This window comes from Ranitomeya variabilis, chromosome 1 (assembly GCF_051348905.1).
Source record: "Ranitomeya variabilis isolate aRanVar5 chromosome 1, aRanVar5.hap1, whole genome shotgun sequence".
NCBI classification, from domain to species: domain Eukaryota; kingdom Metazoa; phylum Chordata; class Amphibia; order Anura; family Dendrobatidae; genus Ranitomeya; species Ranitomeya variabilis.
The window spans coordinates 913296288-913321116 of record NC_135232.1 but is presented as its reverse complement, the minus strand read 5'-3'; the positions used below and the strand labels follow the sequence as shown (position 1 = coordinate 913321116).

At 43.8% G+C, this 24829-nt stretch overlaps 1 protein-coding gene across 5 annotated transcripts in view; it reads left to right on the top strand.

The window, feature by feature from the left end:
* Positions 1–24829, top strand: part of BBS7 (Bardet-Biedl syndrome 7) — a 65809-nt gene that overhangs the window by 10455 nt on the left and 30525 nt on the right. For all 5 annotated transcript variants that reach the window (XM_077279038.1, XM_077279042.1, XM_077279037.1 and 2 more), the window contains 4 exons: positions 243–305; positions 385–560; positions 3852–4038; positions 12967–13039. In XM_077279038.1, the coding sequence (XP_077135153.1) occupies positions 243–305; positions 385–560; positions 3852–4038; positions 12967–13039 (499 nt within the window). The remainder of the gene's footprint in view (positions 1–242; positions 306–384; positions 561–3851; positions 4039–12966; positions 13040–24829) is intronic.

Genomic DNA, 24829 nt, shown 5'->3' with positions numbered 1-24829 from the left:
CCTGTGAAAACTGTCACCACATGTACTGGAGACAGGGACGCGTGAAAGAGGCCTTAAAGGTGTTAAATACTGTCAAGAAACTTGCATGTGAAGTTCACTTCAGCCCTTGTATTGTGATATAGGGGCTGTTCTAGCTGCGTGGCTGATGCCGGACTACCTTTTGTGGCTGTACGGAGAATGGCTGCACTGTCCCTTTCCTGTAATTGTTTCTTTGATGGTTGTTTTACTCTCCATTGTTCTAGGTGGTAATTGGCGATCAGGATGGAGTGGTTACATGCTTCGGTATCAAGAAAAGTGAAGCAGTGGTAAGGGTTGCCTGATATAACAGGCTATGTTTCTGGACACTGGTTTATCTTGTGATGTTTATTCTGTATTTCTCTCCAGCCAGTTTTTAAGACCTTACCCGGCCAAAAGATATCACGGTTGGAGCTTGGAGGAGCAGTCGGCACAGTTCAGGAAAAAATATTTGTTGCATCTGGATCTGAAGTTCGGGGTTTCACAAAAAGAGGAAAACAGTTTCTGTCCTTTGAAACAAACCTAACAGAAAGCATCAGAGCCATGTAAGCAGCTATACATTTAAAGGGGAAAAACTTGTCTTTTTGATCCTGGCCTTACACTTCTCTGGAGAACATCCAGTAGTCTAATAGTATTCCCTCTGTGGTTGTTAATGCTGTGTCCCCCATCTCCTTTCACTAGTAGTCACAATGAGTACCACCTCTCTCCTAAGTAGATATATCAGGATTTATTCCATCCCTCCTCTCCTAGGAGTCACTTCAGGGACGGCACACCCCATCCCTGCTTCCATTTCCTTCTCCTACTTCCAGCAAACGCTCATTGCTCTACCATACCCGCATAGACTTCTGCTAACTGTGACCAATGCATGAGGAGAGGAGGAGGACACATCTCTATTCTTCTAAAAATGTAGAGATTGAATCCTACAGAGGAATATCCTGGCATTAATGAAAGGTAAACCTTTATAAAACATAGAAAAAAACTCATTAAAAAATGATTAAAAAGTGCGAGGCCAGCAGGTGGCGCCACCACACAAGAATATGGCAGGAGGTAAGTACGGAAAGCATAGGATATAGGCTGATAAATACATTTGGACCAAAGTAAATACCAGGGCAAAATTGTCACAATGAGTATAGTGTTAATCTGGAATAGCATAATATATAAATAATAGTGATGAGCGAATATATTCATTACTCGAGATTTCTCGAGCATGCTCGGGGGTCCTCCAATTCCCTAGCAACCAGGCAACCCCCACATGTACTTATGCTGGCTAACAGATGTAAATCATTCAGCTGCGGCAAGAAAAACTAAATCTCCGAGCACTAAAAAATACTCGGAGGACCCCCGAGCATGCTTGAGAAATCTCGAGTAACGAGTATATTCGCTCATCACTAATAAATAACTTAAATCACAACAAATGCATGTGCTAAATCATTATAACACTAATTGGAGTTCTATACACAATAATAAAATCAGATACATACTTTATTACACATAATGAAAAAAATACAAAAGATGTATATGAATTGAAGTACAAACAAGGAAAAAGACCCTAGTAAAAAGCACATGGGTCCAAGGCATGAGAAAGAGTATTAATAATGACCATCATCATGGTATTAGTACAAGGCACTACAATTATATATAATGTCAGCCACATATATTAATGACAGGAATTTATCCCTTTCGATAAAGCCTACACGAAACGCGCGTCGGGGTGGACTGGGTCCCAGGCATTAAGTCACTTCCATCATGGGTAAGCAACATTGCTATTAAGGGTACTTTGTTTTTCTTTTTGTGGGTGGTATACTGTCACTTTGGCAGCCTTAAGAAATTATGATGAACTGTGTGGTTCTATTGCATTTCGGTCAGCATTACAGGATTATATGAAATTCAAACCTGTCATTAATATATGTGGCTGACATTATATATAATTGTAGTGCCTTGTACTAATACCATGATTATGGTTATTATTAATACTCTTTCTCATGCCTTGGACCCATGTGTTTTTTACTAGGGTCTTATTCCTTGTTTGTACTTCAATTCATATACATCTTTTGCATTTTTTTCATTATGTGTAATAAAGTATTTCTAATCTCATTTTATTATTGTGTATAGAACTCCAATTTTTGTTTTTCTAATTGTATTGGAGTATACATTTATTATCCTGCAATTTACATGGGTAAAATGAGATATTCACTAGGATTCAAATATTGGTTATATGGGACCCATGTCATTTCTGGGAGTTTGACTATATCATTATAACACTATTACATGGGAGCCCTAGAGGATCCAATCCACTAATGCAAATCTGAATGAAGTAAGCATTACCTCCTGCTGATATGGGCCCCTGTCAGCACGATGTGCACTAATTCTTCTGTGTTTTATACAACATGGCACTGTCACTTGATGTGATTGGTCACTGGTCTGCTTAAATAGATTCTTCCCCCAGAAGAAAGCATTGTGCCGAAACGCACGTCGGGGCCTGGCACCACATCAGAAGGAGGTAATGTTTACTTCTGATTTCACTCACTTTATTTGCATTAGTGTATTGGATCCTCTGTGGCTTCCATGTAATGCTATTACAGCCTAGCATAATCGTATCATGATTTGCCATATTTCTGTGCTTTGGTGCCACTTGCTCGTTTCCCACTTTTTAATCCTTCTTATGATTTTTTTTTTTTTTTGTATGTTCAATAAAGCGTTTCCTTTTATTAATTTTGTTTTCTCTGTGTACATTTCTTCTGTAGGCTTTTATCTGTTTCTGTACTGAACCATTTGTTTTCTCCATGTATATACCCCAGCACAGATTATAGCTATCTGTGCATTTATAATTATTTTGTCCGTTATAAACCTAGTGCATGTGTCATGACCTGTTGCTTCATTCGTCTCTAATGTAGAGATTGGTGGGCCTCCAGTGATCAGTTATAGGGGATAAATGTCCATTGTAAGACTGCCCCTTTAATTGCAATGGCTAAGATTACTTAAAGGGATGTATTCATCTTCCTGATTGCCTCTGGGTGGTGCGCTCCTGAATATCGGCATAGTCACGCTGCTGGTCCGATCTGTGCGTTCTTAGGCAGAGGCAGCTTTGGCTCTGCAGCATCTGAGGAGTACAAATCCTCTAAGGCTATGTGCACACGTCAGGATTTTCTGAAGAATTTTCCTGAACAAAATCGGACTTTTTCTGCAGGAAATCCGCATGCGTTTTTTTGATGCGTTTTTTTGTGCGTTTTTTTTACGGAGCTTCCCAATACATAAAATAGCGGCAAAAATGCAAAAAATCCACAAAATTAGTGAACATGATGCGTTTTTTACTTACCGCGATGCGTTTTTTTCGCAAAAAAAAAAAAAAAAAGCATCATGTGCACAAAAATTGCACAATGCATTAAAAATGATGGGATGCTTATGTATGCATTTTTTTAAGCGTTTTTCCCGCGGAAAACGGACGAAAAAACGTGAAAAATCCTGAACGTGTGCACATAGCCTAAATGTGACTGGAACCAGGGTCAGAGCAGCACTAGGAAGGGCACTCTGCTTGCCAAGGATACCAGCCACCGCTGGTACTCTGCAGAGGTGGCCGATAACCTAGGCAACTAGCTGTACACTATAGTATTAAAAATCCCTTTGTTCTTGAGATTGGAAAATATTTTTAAATAAGTTTTAAAATTGCAAAGTTGTTTGTTTTTACAAAGACTTTGTATTTTTACCGATTTAACAAGATGAGGCAACTCCTTAAAATGAAATGGTTCATAGTCTCCTATATTACATTTGGTTATTAGACCAAATAACATTACATGAACAAAGTATTCCTTTTTACTATTTGGTCCATACTTTCCTAGGCACGTATCTGGATCTGATCTTTTCTTGTGTGCGAGTTACATCTACAACCATTATTGTGACTGTAAAGACCAACACTACTATCTCTCTGGGGATAAAATTAGCGATGTCCTTTGCCTGCCAGTGGAAAAGTTGGAAAGGATCACGCCAATCCTTGCCTGCCAGGACAGAGTGCTCCGTATATTGGAGGTATGATGGTTTTACACATGAAACGGTTGTTGGATGAGATTGTCGATTTTGCTATATATTTTAGTTTACACTCTGCCCAGTAACATGATATTATCAAAGTGTACCTGATATGTATTTAAGCAGACGATGTCACCGGAAAAACTGCCCTGAACTATTCTAATGACTGCATAATACTTCTCTGGACTGATTTACCGCACAGTAAATGGCCATTCCCTGCATGCTCCGGAGGCATCTAGGAGTCCCTGTACAGTTTGGCAAAGTTCTGAAGTCCAGGGATGCATCATGGCTCATTGCAAGGACCATTGGTCACCTTACTGTGTGGGAGTGAGTTCTTTTTAAGGCCATCCATCCCGGGGTAGCACCGTTCCAGGCGCCTATGAGCCCCACATCAAGGAGATCGCAGGGTGCCAATGGGTTGCTGTGGCCTATTGCAATGCTTGTACTCTTATGAAGTATGAACATACCTTTTAACTGTATAGAACAAGCGATCTCTCCCAGGTTCAAACGCCAGTGGACGTTTCCAAACCTTTCCTTTCTGTAAAATATTTAAAAAATGTGAAAATTTGAATTGCCTCCCTTTTCTCCTATTAAAAATAAAGCTATTAAAGAAAAATTATAATCCATACCAACAGTAAAGTCAAAGCTATTAAAACATAAAATTATTTAACCTCTACAGTAAATTCTAAAGCAAAAAATAATTGAGACCCCACAATTTCTGTCTAAGTTGCTGCCTTTCCCTCAAAAAAAGCTCTTATATATGTATATACGGCTTGTGTGTGTGTGTATACAATATATATATATATATATATATATATATATATATATATATATATATATATATATATATATATATAATATAATTTTTTTTTTTTTGTTAGAAATTAAACTACAATAATAATAAAGGCCCTGATTTCATCTGTGCTGGAGGGGAAGTGCTGGAGTTAGACACCCCTGATTCATTAAGGGGATACTGTCACAAGGTTTTTCTCATATGAGATAAGCCCCGTACCTGTAAGCCTTCATATACAGCATTGTATATATGCACCCGATCCGACAAGAAAAAGACCTGTTATTATACTCGCCTATGGGGCGGTCCGGTGTCTCTGGGTTTGATCCAGTGTCTCCTTTCTTCTTACTATTGCCGTCCTCTGTCCCTGCTTTGTGTGGCTGATGTGTCCATGCATCATCCACAGTCTCCCCGACATCGCACTCCTGCACAGGTGTACTTCTTTTTGCTCTGTCGAGGGCAGAGCAAAGTACTGCAGAATGCATGTGCCAGGAAAGAACAAAGAGCCCCGGCGCAGTACTGGCCTAACCCCCTATGGGAAAAACCTGTTGGCGGGTTCTCTTTAAGGTGAAAGCTTTGATGAACTGGGTCCAATAGCTATACAAGTTTGGTATCGCTGCATTTGTACCACCTTGAAAAATCATGTTGGCAGGTGAATTTTACACACCATGAACGCCATAAAAACAAAACCCCAAAACACACTCTGAATTGTGTGAGTTTTTTTTTTCTCCATTTCACCTCACTTAGATTATTTTTCCCATTTTACAGCACGTTATAGTAAAATAGACAGTGTTATTCAAAACTGGAACTTGTCCTACAAAATAACAAGCCTCATATTACAACAGCTACAGAAAAATTAAAAAGTTATGGATATGGCAGAAAGAGGATGAAAAAACAAAAGTGCAAAAAAAGGGAGTAAAGCGTGCATGTCACCATTCCTGATTCCTGTCACCGTTCCTGTTTTATTAACACTTGTGTTCCCCAAGAAATAACAAGTGTAAAGCATCTTTTCTTAGAACTCTTTATTGTACTGTTCCTCTGCTATTCTTCCTAGAATTGTAGGAATAAATGACAACTAGGTGTTACTGTTCATCTTGTTATAAAGGCACATCCCTTTAGTCTGTTATTCACCCTCAACGTAGTTTTACTTTTATTGATATTTTTTCCCTTCACCATGACAGCACCGCACGTGAGAGATGGCATCCGCCCCCAGGAACAGGAAACCTGCAGCAGAGATAAAAGAATGGGGCGGCCCTTCTCTCCTCAGTTTGGTTTCCTGTTCCTGCAGGTGGATGCCTGTCGCAGAGCTCCTACCTCCGGAGGGATCCCCCTCTGATACTGGTCCGGAGGCTGAGGTCCGCCGGGGGGGGCAGCCATACTCGGCGGCATTGCGTGCGGTGCTGTCCGGGTGAAGAGGCTGCTGTGTCCGCGCCTTTTTTCCCCCTCGCTGGACTCCCCGGTGTCCGCTCTGTGCAGGAGGCTGGTCCGGGGATAAGGGGCGTGTCCTTCACTGACGCTGGCGCCGAAGTGAAGGATGACGACTTCCGGTCGCACGGAAGTGACGTCACACGCCGAGGGAGCCTGTGTGCTGGACACTTCCAGGCGGAAGTTGTTCCAGAGGCGCGCACACCGCTCCTGGTACATAACAGAGCAACCAAAGGAATCGCTGGTCCTTTACAGCAAGCAATCTGCCTGCTAAGATGACCGAACCAGCGATGGATCCGGACACACTGATGATGCCTGCGCCCAGAATGTCTGAGGAGGCACAAGCTACCACGGTATCCGGGGTCCTGGAGGGGTGAGTGCCTTTGTAAGGCAAACCACACATACTGATACCCTGTACACTATGTGTCTTTTAGGGAAGGAAAGCCACCTCCAAACAGAAAAATAGGGTTTGTGCACTATGTAAAGAAACACTCCCTAGACTATACAGAAATAAAATCTGCCAGCCTTGTATTGACAAAACGGTTGCAGAAGAATCTTCTTCCTTATTACAAAATATTAAAACGATTATACGGGAGGAAGTCAAATCAACGGTTAAGGAGCAGCTGAAACATCATACAGCAAAGGGAACCCCCTCCCCCAACAAGTGAACAAGGGTCGGACGTAGATTCAGGGGATGAACCGGGAGTATTAACCCCCTCTGATGCCTTAGACCTAGACTCCTCGGATGAGGAGTATGGCCACCCTTATTTTCAGTCTGAAGATATTGGGAAACTGCTCAAACTCGTTAGAGCAACTATGGGGGTAGAGACCCCTAAGGAGCCACGGTCAATTCAGGACACCATGTTCAGTAATTTGGAGGGGAAAAAGCGTAATTTTTTCCCTTCCATGATAATATAGTCAATTTAATTAAAAGAGAGTGGAAAAAGCCCAATATAAAGATATCCATCCCTCAGGCCTTAAAGCGCAAGTAACCCTTTGATGAAGAGATCTGTGAAAAGTGGGAAAAGGCCCCTAAGTTAGATGCTGCCATTGCCAGCACCTCTAAAGGGGTAGCATTGCCATTTGAGGACATGGGAGCCCTAAAAGACCCCCTCGACAAGAAAGCAGATGCCTTTCTAAAATCGGCTTGGGAAGTGGCGACATGGTCATTTAAACCCGGGGTTGCTGCCACTTGCACTGCACGTGCTATGGTCAAGTGGTTAGAGGAGCTAAGTGACCAGATCAAAAACAAATGCCCGAGAGAGAGACTACTTGAAGCATTACCCTCTCTACAGGGCGCCGCAAGATTCCTGGCAGATGCTTCAATTGATTCTGTCAGAAGTGCCGCACGTGCATATGCTTTATCCAATTCGGGTCGTAGAGCATTGTGGCTGAAAAATTGGACGGCTGACTTCCAATCGAGGGTCAAACTCTGTGGGGTTCCCTTTTAAGGGCATTATCTTTTTGGTAAGGCTCTAGACGAGATCCTTGAGAAGGCATCGGACAAGAAGAAGCGATTTCCACCTACTCCCTTTCCTAGGCGCCGATGGGAAACCTCTCGTTCGTCCTTTCGTGGATCTGGATATAGAGGGACCCGTGGCCGGAAGATGACAGGTCTAGTCGGGGCAGACCCTGGAAAGATCGAAAAGAAAGGGGATTCCTTTTCAACAAGCTTCCCCCCAAGTCTGAACCAAACATCAATGACGCCAAAATTCCAATGGGGGGAAGACTCCGATGGTTTGTCCACCACTGGGCAGCACTGCCGGCTTCTCAATGGATAACCAACTTGTTGTCAGAAGGTCTAAGACTCAAATTCTCCAGCCTCCCGCCAAATCGTGTAATAATGACCCAAGTGGCCGAAAAACATCAGGCCACACTAGAAAAAGAAGTTCATCTCCTCATACAAAAGGAAGTATTAATAAGAGTACCTTATCAAGAGATAGGGAAAGGGTTCTACAGCACCTTGTTTCTAACTCCAAAACCAGACGGCTCGCTGGGAGTGATATTCAACCTGAAGGCTCTAAACCATTATATTCAAATAGAGAGATTCAAAATGGAGACCCTAAGAACGGCGATAAAAGTACTCGACCCAAACTGTTACATGGCAGGGATCGATCTTACAGATGCTTACTACCATGTGCCAATCGCTGTCCAACACCAACAATACCTGAGATTAGTGGTAAACCTTGCAAAAAACCCCACCCATCTACAATATCAATGTCTTCCCTTCGGGGTGGCTATAGCGCCCCGCGTGTTTACAAAAATCATTTCCGAAGTGGCGTCCTTCATCAGGAAAGAAGACATAATGCTGGTACCTTATTTGGACGATTTTTTGGTAATAGCAAACAACAAAGAAAATTGCGAGAAAACAGTCGCAAGAGTACTGGAGGTGCTGACCAAATTAAGATGGATTATAAACCTGAAAAAATCAAGACTTATCCCAACACAGACTCAAGAATTCCTCGGGATCCTATTGGATTCAGTCAAACAGGAATGTGTCCTCCCACAGAGGAAAATTCAAACTATTCAACAGAAAGTACAACTGTTTCAGCTACAACGGACCATCTCACTACGGAATGCAATGTCACTCTTAGGAGTTCTAACGGCAACAATTCCAGCAACACGGTGGGCACAAAGCCACACACGAGAATTACAATGGCAGATACTAACCGAACAAATGAGGAATCCATACAATCTGAATCGGAAAATTCTTCTATCTCCAAAAGTTCAGGGCTCACTAGAATGGTGGCTGAGAACAAAAAATTTAAGCAACGCAGTGCCGTGATCAGTGCAGAATCAGTAGTCCTTACTACCGATGCGAGTCCATGGGGGTGGGGAGCACACTTGGAGGATCAGGTCCTTCAGGGTCAATGGGGGGCCTCAATGACAGCAGCGTCCTCCAATCTAAAAGAATTGTCGGCGGTAAGGCAAGCACTTCTTCATATAGGAGAAGGCATACGAGGAAGACATGTGGTGGTGTTGTCCGACAACACAACGATAGCCTATATAAATCGTCAAGGGGGCACAAGATCACCATCCCTTATGGCAGAAGCCAAAGAACTTTTCACATGGGCCGAGAACAACCTTCTTTCCTTAACCGGAACATACTTAAAAGGGTCAGAGAATCAAGTAGCCGACTTCTTAAGCCGTCACATATTGCATCAAGGGGAGTGGTCCCTGAACCAGGGGATAATTGGGAAAATATGTGCCAGCTAGGGCGTTCCAGAAATAGACTTGTTCGCCACAAAAGAAAATCGGAAGGTGAGGAAATTCTATTCTCTGAACCCAAGAGAACACCCGGAGGGAGTGGACGCGTTTCTATACCGATGGAATTTCCATCTAGCGTACGCATTTCCCCCGATACCATTAATCCCGACAGTCCTCAAGAAAATTCGGGAAGACAAGGCACGAGTGATCCTCATAGCTCCCTTTTGGCCGAAAAGGGCATGGTTCACGTGGCTCAGACGCATGTCTATCTCGGACCCATGGATCCTCCCGGATGCCTCGGACCTCCTACACCAGGGACCAGTTCAACATCCCCAAGTACACAGGCTACATCTCACCGCCTGGAACTTTAGAGGGGGCTTCTATTAGCAAAAGGATTCTCAAACCCTTTGGTGACCATGTTGCTCGCTAGCAGGAAAAAGGTCACCTCAGAGAAATACCAAAAAATTTGGCAGAAATTCCTGGAATTCTCGGGGCGACAGTTGTCTGAGACAAGCCAAGAAGTCCCGGTAAAAGAAATTCTAGAATTTCTCCAAAAAGGGTTAGAGAGGGGGCTATCTACCAGCACCTTAAAGGTGCAAGTCTCCGCCCTGGGTGCGCTGTTTGATCAGAAACTTGCGGAACACCCTTGGGTCTATAGGTTCATCTGAGCCTCTTTTACATCTAGACCCTCAAAAGTATTACCTAAGGTGGCTCCCTGGGATCTAAATTTAGTTTTAAATGCTCTAACTGTTCCCCCCCCTTTGAGCTTCTCAATTCCATTTCAATTAAATCCTTAACCCTAAAAACTGTCCTCCTGGTTGCCTTAACTTCAGCCCGACGTACCTGCGAGCTGCAAGCTATTTCGGTGAACCCCCCTTACACTACCTTCCAGGATGACAAAGTAGTTATCAAAACTGACCCGGCCTTCCTACCAAAGGTCAACTCAAAATTTCATAGGGACCAGGAAATTATTTTGCCCTCATTCTGCCCTCAACCAAAATCCCAGGGAGAGCAAACCTTCCATTGTCTTGATGTCAGACGCTGCCTGCTTCAATACATAGAAGCCACAAAATCTTGGCGTCAGTCATCAGCCCTTTTTGTCACCTTCCAGGGGACAAACGGGAAAAAAGGCCTCAAAGGCACCTATTGCCCAGTGGTTGCGTACGGCTATTTCACTTTCATATTCCTCTTCTGGCCACATCCTGGGCGGAAAGGGCAAACGCTTCGGTGGAACAGATTTGTAGAGCGGCAGTGTGGTCTTCACCCTCTACCTTCTTCCGACCTTATAGGCTAGACTTAGGTCTATCAAACTTGCCTTTCGGGAGAAAGGTATTATCTGCTGTTGTCCACCCTAGGAGTCTTCTATCTGTTCCCCTCACGTGTGGTGCTGTCATGGTGAAGGGAAAAAATGATAATTACTTACGGGTAATTTGATTTTCCAGAACATCAGCCTGGAAGTGTGAAATGCACTGCAGCAAAAAAGAATGTTATTTCTTTGTTTATTTTTTTTTCAAATTGTGAAAAGTCTTTTCAGAGGGTCATTTATTATTCAACCCCTCAACCCACCAGAATTCTGTTTGGTTCCCCTAAAGTATTAAGAAGTAGTTCAGGCACAAAGAACAATGAGCTTCACATGTTTGGATTAATTATCTCTTTTTCCAGCCTTTTCTGACTATTTAAGACCCTCCCCAAACTTGTGAACTGCACTCAAACATGGTCAACATGGGAAAGACAAAGGAGCATTCCAAGGCCATCAGAGACAAGATCGTGGAGGGTCACAAGGCTGGCAAGGGGTAAAAAACCCTTTCCAAGGAGTTGGGCCTACCTGTCTCCACTGTTGGGAGCATCATCCGGAAGTGGAAGGCTTATGGAACTACTGTTAGCCTTCCACGGCCTGGACAGCCTTTGAAAGTTTCCTCCCGTGCCGAGGCCAGGCTTGTCCGAAGAGTCAAGGCTAACCCAAGGACAACAAGGAAGTAGCTCCGGGAAGATCTCATGGCAGTGGGGACATTGGTTTCAGTCAATACCATAAGTAACGTACTCCACCGCAATGGTCTCCGTTCCAGACGAGCCCGTAAGGTACTTTTACTTTCAAAGCGTCATGTCAAGGCTCGTCTACAGTTTGCTCATGATCACTTGGAGGACTCTGAGACTGACTGGTTCAAGGTTCTCTGGTCTGATGAGACCAAGATCGAGATCTTTGGTGCCAACCACACACGTGACGTTTGGAGACAGGATGGCACTGCATACGACCCCAAGAATACCATCCCTACAGTCAAGCATGGTGGTGGCAGCATCATGCTGTGGGGCTGTTTCTCAGCCAAGGGGCCTGGCCATCTGGTACGCATCCATGGGAAGATGGATAGCACGGCCTACCTGGAGATTTTGGCCAAGAACCTCCGCTCCTCCATCAAGGATCTTAAGATGGGTCGTCATTTCATCTTCCAACAAGACAACGACCCAAAGCACACAGCCAAGAAAACCAAGGCCTGGTTCAAGAGGCAAAAAATCAAGGTGTTGCAGTGGCCTAGTCAGTCTCCTGACCTTAACACAATTGAAAACTTGTGGAAGGAGCTCAAGATTAAAGTCCACATGAGACACCCAAAGAACCTAGATAACTTGGAGAAGATCTGCATGGAGGAGTGGGCCAAGAGAACTCCAGAGACCTGTGCCGGCCTGATCAGGCCTTATAAAAGACGATTATTAGCTGTAATTGCAAACAAAGGTTATTCCACAAAATATTAAACCTAGGGGTTGAATAATAATTGACCCACACTTTTATGTTTAAAATTTATAAAAATTTAACTGAGCAACAAAACTTTTTGGTTTGTAAGATTTATGCATCTGTTAATAAATCCTGCTCTTGTTTGAAGTTTGAAGGCTCTAACTTATTTGCATCTTATTAATCCTGCTAAATCTGCAGGGGGTTGAATACTACTTTTAGGCACTGTATATATATATATATATATTTCTTTTTTTTTTTTGTGAATCACACAACCATCACCAAGACAGGGCAGGAATTAATGCGGTGCTGTCATGGTTCTGGAAAATAAAATTACCCGTAAGTAATTATCATTTTTCCACCAAGAATAACAGAGAAATGATACAACCCAAACATCTTAGAGAAGATGATCCAAATTCTTATGTTTTGGAGAATCAAACCAGACAAGTCATGAGAACAGACAGGTCTTTATTAAATCCCGACTGTTCGTGGGGAGTTTACTGAAGGCAGATTTGTGGAGCTCCCATGGAACTCCTAATGCTGGATGGCGCCTATCATGTCATTATAGCCCATGTCCATACACAGGGCTCTAACATTCGCCAGTCATACAAGGATATACTTTACAATAATCCACAAATAATTTTTGACGTGTGTAAAATGAAAGAAATGTTAAGCACACTAGCAATAAAACTAAATATTGTGTAGGTAAACACTTCTTTTCTTTTTTGTAATGTTGCCCCAAATGTTTGTCTGTTTCTTCATCTTTAAAGTTGTTCTTTCTTTTAAGGGATCTGATTTATTGTACGAAGTTGAGGTTCCTGGTCCACCATCTGTCCTGGCCTTGAGTAGTGGTGATGGAGGTTAGTATTTCATTGATTTGCTTCACGTGTATTATAGGGAACCTGCAGGAGATTCATGCTGTGCGTGGTGCATGCCTTTTATAATTATGGATTTTGCATTGTATGTCAGATACTATTATATTGTAGTAGAAATTATAAGGGCAATGCTTGAGAATGTTGGTTATCTTGCTCAAAAGTCTATTATTTATGCTATAAAGTGTTATTCCCAACTTTGACATCTATGACCTGTTCCCAGTCCCAATAATGATAAATTGGGTAGTAATGGCCATACTTGAGTAGTGCCTCAGGACTATTGATTTTTAGGGATCCCAGTGATCATACATCTGTTACCTGTCTTGTGGAAACATGATTGTTTTTGTTATAGTTCAGCTCCTTGTTAGTGTTGAGCGAGTGTACTCGTTGCTCAGGTTTTCCCGAGCACGCTCGGGTGGTCTCCAAGTATTTGTTAGTGTTCGGAGATTAAGTTTTCATCTCCGCAGCTGAATGATTTAGAGCTACTACCCAGCCTGAGTACATGTGGGGGTTGCTAGGGAATCCCCACATGTGTTCAAGCTGTCTAGTAGCCGCAAATCATGCTGCTGAGGTGATGAAAACTTAAAGGGAACCTGTCACCACGTTTTTGGAAGATGGGATAAAAATAGCGTTAAATAGGGGCAGAGGTGGGCGTTACATTAGTGTGTGTGTTATGCGTTTATTACCCACCTAAGTTGCCGAAATAACTTTGCAAAGTCTCCGTTTTCGCCTGTCAATCAGGCTGGTCAGGTCGCATGGGCGTTGTCTTCCCCCAGATTTGGCGTAGTTTTCCGTTGGTGGCGTAGTGGTGTGCGCATGCCCAAAGTCCGGAATCCTCTTCCAGGGGATTTAAAATAGCGCGGTGTTCGTTATTGCATTGGTGATCGGTGGGCGCGGCCATCTTCCTTTGGCCGCGCGTGCGCAGAAGCGGCGCTCTGCTGGCCGCGGCTTCAGGAAAATGGCCGCCGCGATATCCATCTGCGCACGCGCGGCATCCCGCGGCCATTTTCCTGAAGCCGCGGCCAGCAGAGCGCCGCTTCTGCGCACGCGCGGCCAAAGGAAGATGGCCGCGCCCACCGATCACCAATGCAATAACGAACACCGCGCTATTTTAAATCCCCTGGAAGAGGATTCCGGACTTTGGGCATGCGCACACCACTACGCCACCAACGGAAAACTACGCCAAATCTGGGTGAAGACACCACGCCCATGTGACCTGACCAGCCTGATTGACAGGCGAAAACGGAGACTTTGCAAAGTTATTTCGGCAACTTAGGTGGGTAATAAACGCATAACACACACACTAATGTAACGCCCACCTCTGCCCCTATTTAACGCTATTTTTATCCCATCTTCCAAAAACGTGGTGACAGGTTCCCTTTAATCTCCGAGCAGTTACAAATACTCGGAGATCACCCGAGCGTGCTCGGGAAAACCTGAGCAACGAGTACACTCGCTCATCACTACTCCTTATTTTTTCATTTTTACGTGTTGTAGTCATTAGTGCAAGTGCCTAGTTTGCCTAGGATGCTCGGGTATCGCGGGTGTTCGAGTCCTCACGGGCGCATGTTCATGGCTGTTGGATAGCCTCAAAACTTGCGGGAAATGCCCTTGTATGTCAGCGCTTGCGCTCATCACTAGTAGTCGAACCCTCTGGTACCCAACCCTTTCACTTTTCCACACTGCACTCTCTATATTCCAATTTGATAGTCAGACTAGTTCTGTCTCTTGTACTCCAGAATAGATAACACTTTTCCTGCTGAAATGTGACAATACTTTTCTTTTTTTTAATGTATTTTGATTTGAGTTGAATTGATTTATCTGTATCTTGAGATGCCATTTAGATCACGGGGATTCTCATGTCTTTCTATTCTCCAAGCCAAGGCACGAAATACTTGTAATATTTATTTTAATGGAATTTATACGATGATGCCTGTCCAACCAGCTGTGCATGAGGGCCTTCTGACTCTACCCCGATGTAAGGTGTCCTGGTTTAGAAGGATCGGGTAGTTGGAATTTCAACGGCCACACTTTTTGCTTTCAAGGGACAGATGCAGTTGTAAGAGGGGAGTGGCAGCAGCTTTCTCCTCTTACTGTTGAAAACGCATAAATGCTTGGTCGAGCCGGATGCTGATGTTCATGTGAGAGTCGAGAGATAGCTTTCTACCAAGCATTTTTTTTTACTACCCTCATGTGTAAAATTGGCGTAAAGAGGACATTTCACCCAAATTTTTATTGTTATACTGGACAAATAATGTAATAGTGGCTGAAGAGCAGAATAAAATGTCTTTTTGGTTGTTCTCCCTTTTAATTTTGCATTTCTGATGTATGTGTTCAAAAGTTTACATACTCCTGCAGAATTTTTTCTTTCTTGGCTTTTTTTCAGAGACTATGTATGATAACGCCAAAACTTTTTTCTCCACTCATGGCTAGTGGTTGGGTGAAGCCATTTATTGTCAAACTACGCTGTTTTCTATTTTTAAATCATAATTAGTGATGAGCAAATATACTCGTTACTCGAGATTTCTCGAGCACGCCTGGGTGTCCCCTGAGTATTTTTTTAGTGCTCGGAGATTTAGTTTTCATCGTCGCATCTGAATGATTTACATCTGTTAGCCAGCTTGATTACATGTGGGGATTCCCTAGCAACCAGGCAACCCCCACATGTACTTATGCTGACTAACAGATGTAAATCATTCAGCTGAGGTGATGAAAACTAAATCTCCGAACACTAAAAAATACTCGGAGGACATCCGAGCGTGCTCGGGAAATCTCGAGTAATGAGTATATTCGCTCATCACTAATAATCACAACTCAAAACATCCAAATGACCCTGATCAAAAGTTCACATACCCTGGTGATTTTGGCCTGATAACATGCACAGAAGTTGACACAAATGGGTTTGAATTGCTACTAACGGTAACATCCTCACCTGTGACCTGTTTGCTTGTTATCAGTGTGTGTGCATAAAGGCTGAGTGAGTTTCAGCGATCCAGACAGACTCTTGCATCTTTCATCCAGCCACTGACATTTCTGGATTGGAAGTCATGGGGAAAGCAAAAAAAATGTCAACGGATCTACGGGAAGCGATAGTTGAACTGTATAAAACGGGAAAGGGATACAAAAAGATATGCAAGGAATTGATAAAGCCAGTCAGCAGTGTTCACACTGTGATTATCAAATGGAAAATCAGGGGCTCTGTAAAAACAAAATCACGGTCAGGTAGACCAACAAAAATGGCGTCCATCAACTGCCAGGAAAATTATTCAGGATGCAAAGAAAAAGCCTCAAATAACATCAGCTGAAATACTGGACTCTGAAAACTAGCGGTGTGGCTGTTTCAAGAAGCACAATAAGGATGCACTTGAAGAAAAATGGGCTGCATGGTCCAGTCGCCAGAAGAAAGCCATTACTGCACAAATGCCACAAAGTATCTTGCCCAGGGCTGCCGCTAGGAATTTCAGGGCCCCATACTGTCAAAATTTTGGGGCCCCCTTAAAACTCCGCCCAGGCTCCACCCCTAGTGCCACCTCCACCCCTCGAACCTTCCACAGTTCCTCCGCCCTCTCTTGGAAAAGCTCCACTTCTGGTGAATATCGGTCTGCACTTGGACCATGGTGCATGGACCGGCCGCGGGTCTCCAGATTTGAAATTTGCAGCCTCACAGCATGTATGAGGATGCTGGTCAGGAGATCAGCGCCCAGTCCGTGCACTGCTGTGGGTGCACAGACCGACAGCCCCCTTTCAAAAATTACGCTGTCATAATAATAAAGATGTTTCCGATCATATATACCAACTTGCTTCAGTAATTCCCCCCCCCCCCCTTCCAAACCCTAACCGAAACTTATAAGTTACTGGATGATCCCGAGCTGCTGCCTGATGTTATAGTTGGGCATTTGGTTTTGTAGCAGCTCAGGATCATCCAGCATCTTATACATTCCACTAGCCTCCCCTGGACCCTGTTGGATGCGGTCCCAGTCCCTACTAGCCTCCCCTGGACCCTGTTGGATGCGACACCCAGTCCCCTCTAGCCTCCCCTGGACCCTGTTGGATGTGGCCCCAGTCCCAACAGGGTTCAGGGGGAGGCTAGAGGGATGCGACCCCCAGTCCCCACTAGTCTCCCCCTGGACCCTGTTGGATGCGGCCCCAGTCCCCACTCTCCTTCCCTCATCAGCCACATGATACCAGTACAGACACAGCCACTGTGAGCCACCTGAAGCCTCTTTTCACTAGAGACTCACCCTGCTCGCCCGCCCTCCGCCTGATCTGCCCTCCACCTGCTCGTCCGTCATCCGCCCCCAGTCAGAAGAACAGAACGGCAGAAGTGAAGAACTCCAAGACCACCCAACCTGAAACAGCGAGAAGGGGTTATACCACAGTGCCCACCTTATGGGGTCACACAGGGGAGAATGAGATACAGCTAACCACATGGGATTGCACGGAAGAGGATTAGATGCTGTAATGTATAAGAATTAGATCTGTCTCTTTAAGAAAGCAAGGGCGGGAGTTAAGTTTAGTTTCTGTTTCAGTTCTAGCCTGAGGAGAAAATCTTATGCTGCTGTTATGCTGTGTGCTGGAGGAAAAGAGGAGAAGAATAAAATACAGTTAAAGCTTACTCTCTCTTAAATTCCTTACACCGTGTGGACAGTACAACTGGCAACGAGGATGGGATTGAATCACCTGCTACTGTGAGTACTGACCCCTGCTTTACTGCTTCACACATTCCAGCGCCACTGAGAGACTCCATCATGGCTGAATACTTGCACACGTTCCCACAGTTTGATATGACTGATGTCACTAATCTCTCTCATAACTGGAGAAAATGGTTAAATCGATTTGAGAATTTCCTGGAAGCAATAGATATAAAAGAGGAGAACAGAAAAAGAGCCGTGTTCCTGCATTGTGCGGGCACAGGAGTCTATGACATATACAGCACATTACCGGCAGCGGAGACAGACACGTACAGCAAATGCTCCAAAGCTCTCACTGACTACTTCAACCCTAAACAAAACATCAGATATGAAAGATACAAGTTCAGGATTGCGAAGCAGCTTCCAGAAGAATCCATAGACACCTATGTCACCCGGCTAAAAGAACTTGCACATGGGTGTGCTTTTACTGACGTAGATGATGAAATCCTAACTCAAGTAATTGTCACCTGCTCGTCTAATAACATAAGGCGTAAAGCTCTGCAGCAGGATCTCTCTGCATGATTTACTCAAGATGGCCCGTGCTATAGAGATAGCAGATCATCAGGCAACTGCAATGGAGAGTGGGGATAATTTACATGTGCATAATCTCAAACATAACAGTGCACAAGGCAAGCAAGCCCCGCAACAGAAGAAATGTTATAGATGTGGACAAGATTTCCCTCACCACATGAACAAATGTCCAGCTATAGGACAAACTTGCAGTAAATGGGGAAAAGGGAACCATTTTGCAGTTGTCTGCAAATCAGCGCCCAACAAGTCTCCTCTGCCAATTACAAAGCCTGCAAATATAAAAATGGTAATTCAGGATATAGAAGAAATGTCTGTGGCTGAGAACTATGTGTTCACGACATCTGTCACTGGCTCAGTGCAGTCTCCATGTATTACACTCACCATCTGCAACACGGATGTCACCTTTACAATAGCTGCAGGAGCTTCGGTGGATATCATAGACTGCAATACTTATGAACAGTTGAAAACAAAGCCAGTCTTACAGCAAGAGCATACTAAAATCTTTCCATATGGATCTAAAACACCTCTAGTTACAATGGGACAATTTGATGCTGAACTTAGCTATAAAGAAAATAGGCAGAAAACCACTTTTCACACATTACAAGGATCAGGAGGCTGTCTTCTCAGCTATCACACTGCCTTGAAGCTAGGACTCATCCAGATTGTTCATACCATAACCGACCCTGTGGACCTGGATGTACAAGCCATAGTGAACAGTTTTCCCTCCCTATTTAGTGGATTGGGGAAATTAAAGGACTCTCAAGTGCATCTTCATGTGGATGACACTGTTCGTCCAGTAGCCCAGGCTCACAGGCGTATTCCATTTCACCTGAGAAAGAAGGTAGAAAAGGAACTCCAATTACTCATGGATGATGATGTCATTGAAACGGTTTCTGGTCCCACTCCGTGGGTCTCTGGTTTTGGAACTACCACAAGTGGAAAGACTCCAGAGCAGGTAAGACTGTGTGACATGCGCCTGCCCAACACTGCTATTCAAAGGGAAAGACACATCTCACCCACAATTGATGACATTATTCATTTATTAAATGGAGCAACCGTTTTTTCAAAGCTCGACCTCAATAAGGGCTATCATCAATTAGAATGGAGTCCAGAATCCAGATACTTAACAACATTTTCCACCCATGTGGGTCTCAGAAGATACAAAAGATTGACGTTTGGGGTCTGCTCAGCAGCGGAAATTTTTCAAGATACGATAAGGAGCGTCATTCAACATATTCCAAATGCCTTTAATTACAGTGACGACATACTGGTTTTTGGGAAAACTCAAGCTGAACATAATCGTGCTCTATATGCTATCTTTGAATGTCTGCTCTCTGCTGGACTCACTTTAAACAAAGAAAAATGCGAATTTGATAAAAATTCATTGGAGTTCTATGGTCACATTTTCTCGGCGGAAGGAGTACGACCTGATCCCAAGAAAGTGGAATCCCACAGAGCAGCTTCAATTCCACAGGATGCCAGTGAAGTGCGCTCTTTTCTTGGAATGGCAAGTTACTGTGCTAGATATATTCCAAATTTTTCGACAATCAGCACTCCATTAAGGGAACTTACGAAACAAAATTGCGTTTTTCAATGGTCCCAAGACTGTCAGGCCTCTTTTGAAACAATTAAAAACGAACTCTGCTCAACAACCACCATGGCCTATTTTGATCCAGCTCTTCAAACCGAACTGATTGTGGATGCCAGTCCCATGGGACTGGGTGCAATTTTAGCACAATACAAGGATGACAATCAAAGTCCCCACATCATTTCTTATGCAAGTAAAAGCTTAACAAGCACTGAAAGAAAGTATTCACAACCTGAAAAAGAAAGCTTCGCAGTCGTCTGGGGATGTGAACACTTTCACTTATTTCTCTATGGCGCTCCCTTCACTATTGTCACAGATCATCAAGCTCTCCTTACAATTTTTGGAAATCCCCGAGCTAAAATGCCGGCACGGATTGAACGATGGGGTCTACGTCTACAGGACTATAATTACAAAATTGTTCACAAACCTGGAAAATACAGCAATCCGGCTGATTATCTCTCAAGACATCCTACGAATGATGATTTACCTGTGCATTCCTCCATTGAAGAATACATCCACTTTGTTGCAGCTCACACCGTGCCAAAAGCACTTTGTTGATCAGTTTGTGAATACAACAACAAGTGACAAGACACTCTGTGCCTTAATACAAATTATCCAAAATAGAAGGTGGCATGAAATTCAAAAGAAAAAATTTCCTGAAGATGGGATTGATCTGAAGGAGTTAAAACTATTTTCAAATTTACGTGAGGAATTATCAGTCACTGAAGATCAACTCATCCTTCGTGGTACCAAACTGGTTGTACCTAAGGCCTTGCGCAACCTAGTCATACAGATGGCACACGAAGGTCATCTAGGAATTGTTGGCACAAAAAAGTTACTCAGAGAAAAAGTGTGGTTCCCAAATATGGATAAATTGGTGGAAGAGAAGATTAGACATTGCTCCACTTGTCAATTAATTACTCCATCATCAACTCTAGAGCCATTACAAATGTCTCCGTTACCCACTGCTGTATGGGAGGAAGTGGCAGTCGACATATATGGACCATAACCAAATGGCCAATACATTCTAGTAACAATTGATGAATATTCTAGAAACCCTGTCATTTCATTCATCTCTTCAACGTCTGCTAATAGTGTCATACCAGAACTGCATGACATATTCTCTGCATATGGCATTCCAAGAGTGGTCAAAACAGATAATGGACCTCCATTCAATGGACATGTGTTTGCACAGTTTTCTGAATACTTGGGGTTCAGCCACAGAAAAAATCACACCTTGCTGGCCGCAAGCTAATGGAATCGTAGAACGTTTCATGCGCACCATGGGGAAACGAATCAAGGCAGCTAGCCTGGAGCACACCCCACTGAAACAGTCACTATACAAATTCCTGCGCAATTACCGCAACACGCCACATTCCACCACTAATGCTGCTCCATCTCATCTCATGTTCAGCAGAACTCTTCGTTTACACGGATCCCTGATGTGACCAGCCATCCCTTACCAAATGACTCTTCAGTGCGATCAACGGATTTCTTTAACAAGCAAGCCATGAAACATTATGCAGACAGAAGGTGACTGGCACAGCCATGTGCCATCAAAAGAGGTGATATGGTTGTTGTGCGTCAAAAATCAACCAACAAAACCTCAGCTGTATATAGTCCTGCAAAATATAATGTTACTGAGAGAAAAGGCAATATGGTCACGGCTGAGCGAGACGGACACTCCATCACTCGAAATTCCTCACGTTTTAAAATCATACCGCAGAACAATGGTAATGAACTCCCACCAGTGGAAGATTTGATACCCGACGGTGGAGAGGACCAACAAGAGGTGACTGATCCGTCAGCACTGGACACCCCCAATGAACCCAGACATTACCCTACACGGGAAAGAAGGGCTCCATCGAGACTTATTGAAGAGATATAGTTTAAAAAAACAGGGAATAAGACAATACAGACATATGGTCTTTCTTGGACATTTTCGTGTTGTTACATATATATAAAAGGGGATGATGTAATGTATAAGAATTAGATCTGTCTCTTTAAGAAAGCTAGGGTGGGAGTTAAGTTTAGTTTCTGTTTCAGTTCTAGCCTGAGGAGAAAGTCTTATGCTGCTGTTATGCTGTGTGCTGGAGGAAAAGAGGAGAAGAATAAAATGCAGTTGAAGCTTACTCTCTCTTAAATTCCTTACACCGTGTGGACAGTACAGATGCACAGCTCAGCAGACTGTATCACACAGGATAGGCTTAGATACACTGCTCAGCTGACAGTATCACACAGGAGAGGATTAGATACACAGCTCAGCAGATGGGATCACACAGGAGAGTATTAGATACACTGCTCAGCAGACATCACACAGGATAGGATTAGATACACAGCTCAGCAGACAGTATCAGAGGATAGGATTAGATACACAGCACAGCAGACAGTATCACACAAGAGAGGATTAGATACAGCTCAGCAGACGGTATCACACAGGATAGGATTAGATACACAGCTCAGCAGACAGTATTACACAGGAGAGGATTAGATACAACTCAGCAGACAGAAACACATAGGATTAGATACACGGCTCAGTAGTCAGTATCACACAGGATAGGATTAGATACACAGATCAGCAGATGATATCACACAGGATAGGATTAGATACACGGCTCAGCAGATGGTATCACAGGATAGGATTAGGTACACAGCTCAGCAGTCAGTATCGCACAGGAGAGGATTAGATACACGGCACAGCAGACAGTATCACACAGGATAGGATTAGATACACGGCGCAGCAGACAGTATCACACAGGATAGGATTAGATACACAGCTCAGCAGACGGTATCGCACAGGATAGGATTAGATACACGGCTCAGCAGTCAGTATCACATAGCAGAGGATTAGGTACAGCTCAGCAGTTAGAAACACACAGGAGAGGATTAGATACACAGCTCAGCAGTCAGTATCACACAGGATAGGATTAGATACATGGCTCAGCAGTCGGTATCACACAGGATAGGATTAGATACACGGCTCAGCAGTCAGTATCACATAGAGGATTAGATACAGCTCAGCAGTCAGAAACACACAGGAGAGGATTAGATGCAACTCAGCAGATGGGATCACCGGAGAGACTCACCCTGCTCGTCTGTCATCTGCAGTCCGCCCCCGCGTGACACACAGCATGCTACTCTCTCTGCTCCGGGATGAGGAAGTGGAGCAGCGTGTGACGTCAGGCAGGACCATGATGCACCTGGGCCGGCCGCAGCTTTTAAAGGTACAGTGCCATTTTCCTTTTTCCGGATGCATTAACAGCACTGTAGGTGTATCTTTAAAACACCACAGTGCTGTTATGCATAGGGGGTTGGAAGCCTTGAACAAAACGTCCAGGGGCCCGATGAGGAGAAGCAAATAGGAGGGGGGCCCGAGCTGCCAGTGTGTTCGGGCCCCCCTTTTTGCTCCTCATCACCGGGCCCCATACAGTAGTAACGGCTGTAATGCCCTGATGGCGGCCCTGATCTTGCCTACAATACGCAAAACAGCACAGCGACAAGCCTCAAAACTCCTGGAACAAGTTAATTTGGAGTTATGAGACCAAAATTGAACTTTTTGGCCACAACCATAAACGTTACATTTGGAGAGAAGTCAACAAGACCTTTGATGAAAGGAACACCATTCCTACTGTAAAACACAGAGGTGGATCGCTGATGTTTTGGGGATGTGTGAGCTACAAAAGCACAGGAAACTTGGTCAAAGTTGAAGGAAAGATGAATGCAGCATGTTACCAGCAAATACAGGAGGCAAATTTGCAATCAGCCTGGAAGCTGCGCATGGGACGTACTTAGACGTTCCAACATGACAACGATCCAAAACACAAGGCCAAGTCGATCTGTCATTGGCTACAGCAGAACAAAGTGATGGTTTTGGAGTGGCCATCTCAGTCTCCTGACCTCAATATCATTGAGCCACTCTGGATAGATCTCAAGCTCGCAGTTCATGCTAGATAGCCCAGGAATTTACAAGAACTGGAGGCTTTTTGCCAAGAAGAGTGGGCAGCTTTACCATCTGAGAAAATAAAGAACCTCATCCACAATTACCACAAAAGACTTCAAGCTGTCATTGATGTTAGAGGGGGCAACACACGGTATTAAGAAATGGGGTATGTAAACTTTTGATGTTTGATGTTTTGCATTGTCATTATGATTTAGAAAGAGAAAACACAGTAGTTTGACAATAAATGACTTCACCCAACCACTAACCATGAGTGGAGAAAAAGGTTTGATGTTATCATTCATATTCTCTGAAAAAAGGCCAAGAAAGCTAAAATTCTGCCGGTGTATGTAAACTTTTGAGCACACCTGTAATTTAGTTAACTTTTTTTAAAGGCGTTGTCCAGATTTGGCAAGAAAGTCTGCAGTCACAAGTTGCTTGAGCACAGCAGACAAACATGAGATTACTGAAACTCGGTAATTAGGAGAGCTGATAGAAGAGTTTATATTGTGACTGCTAAACTCAGCTGCTCTGCTCCTCCCCCACACACTTAGGGTAAGTTCAAACAGGGCGTTTTTGCTGTTTTTTTTTTATGCTAATTTTCAACTTCTTTTTACAGTACCATCAAAGTCTGAGATTTCAGAAATCTCATGCACACACATTGGGTTTTTGTGTGATCAGTATTTTGTGCTTTGCAGCATTTTTTTGACATGGGGCATGTCACTTCTTTCCACGTTTTTGCAAATACGCAAGGCTGACTTTTCTTGCAGCGTATTTGCTGCAGAAAAGTCAATAACAGCCGGATGTGACGTCAGGCGGCTCTGCTACATCTAGATGGCAGGCTGCATGATGCGTCCATGCAGCCTGTCATCCAGCAGAGCGGACCTGAACCCCATTCACTTGAATGGGGGGTCCGACATTACAGTGTTTGACATGCTGTCATATGCATGACAGCGCGGCAAACACCGCTAATGATCGGCGGGGAAATCCTCCCCGCCGGTCAGAGAGCCGTGGTTCCCATGCTGTCAGAA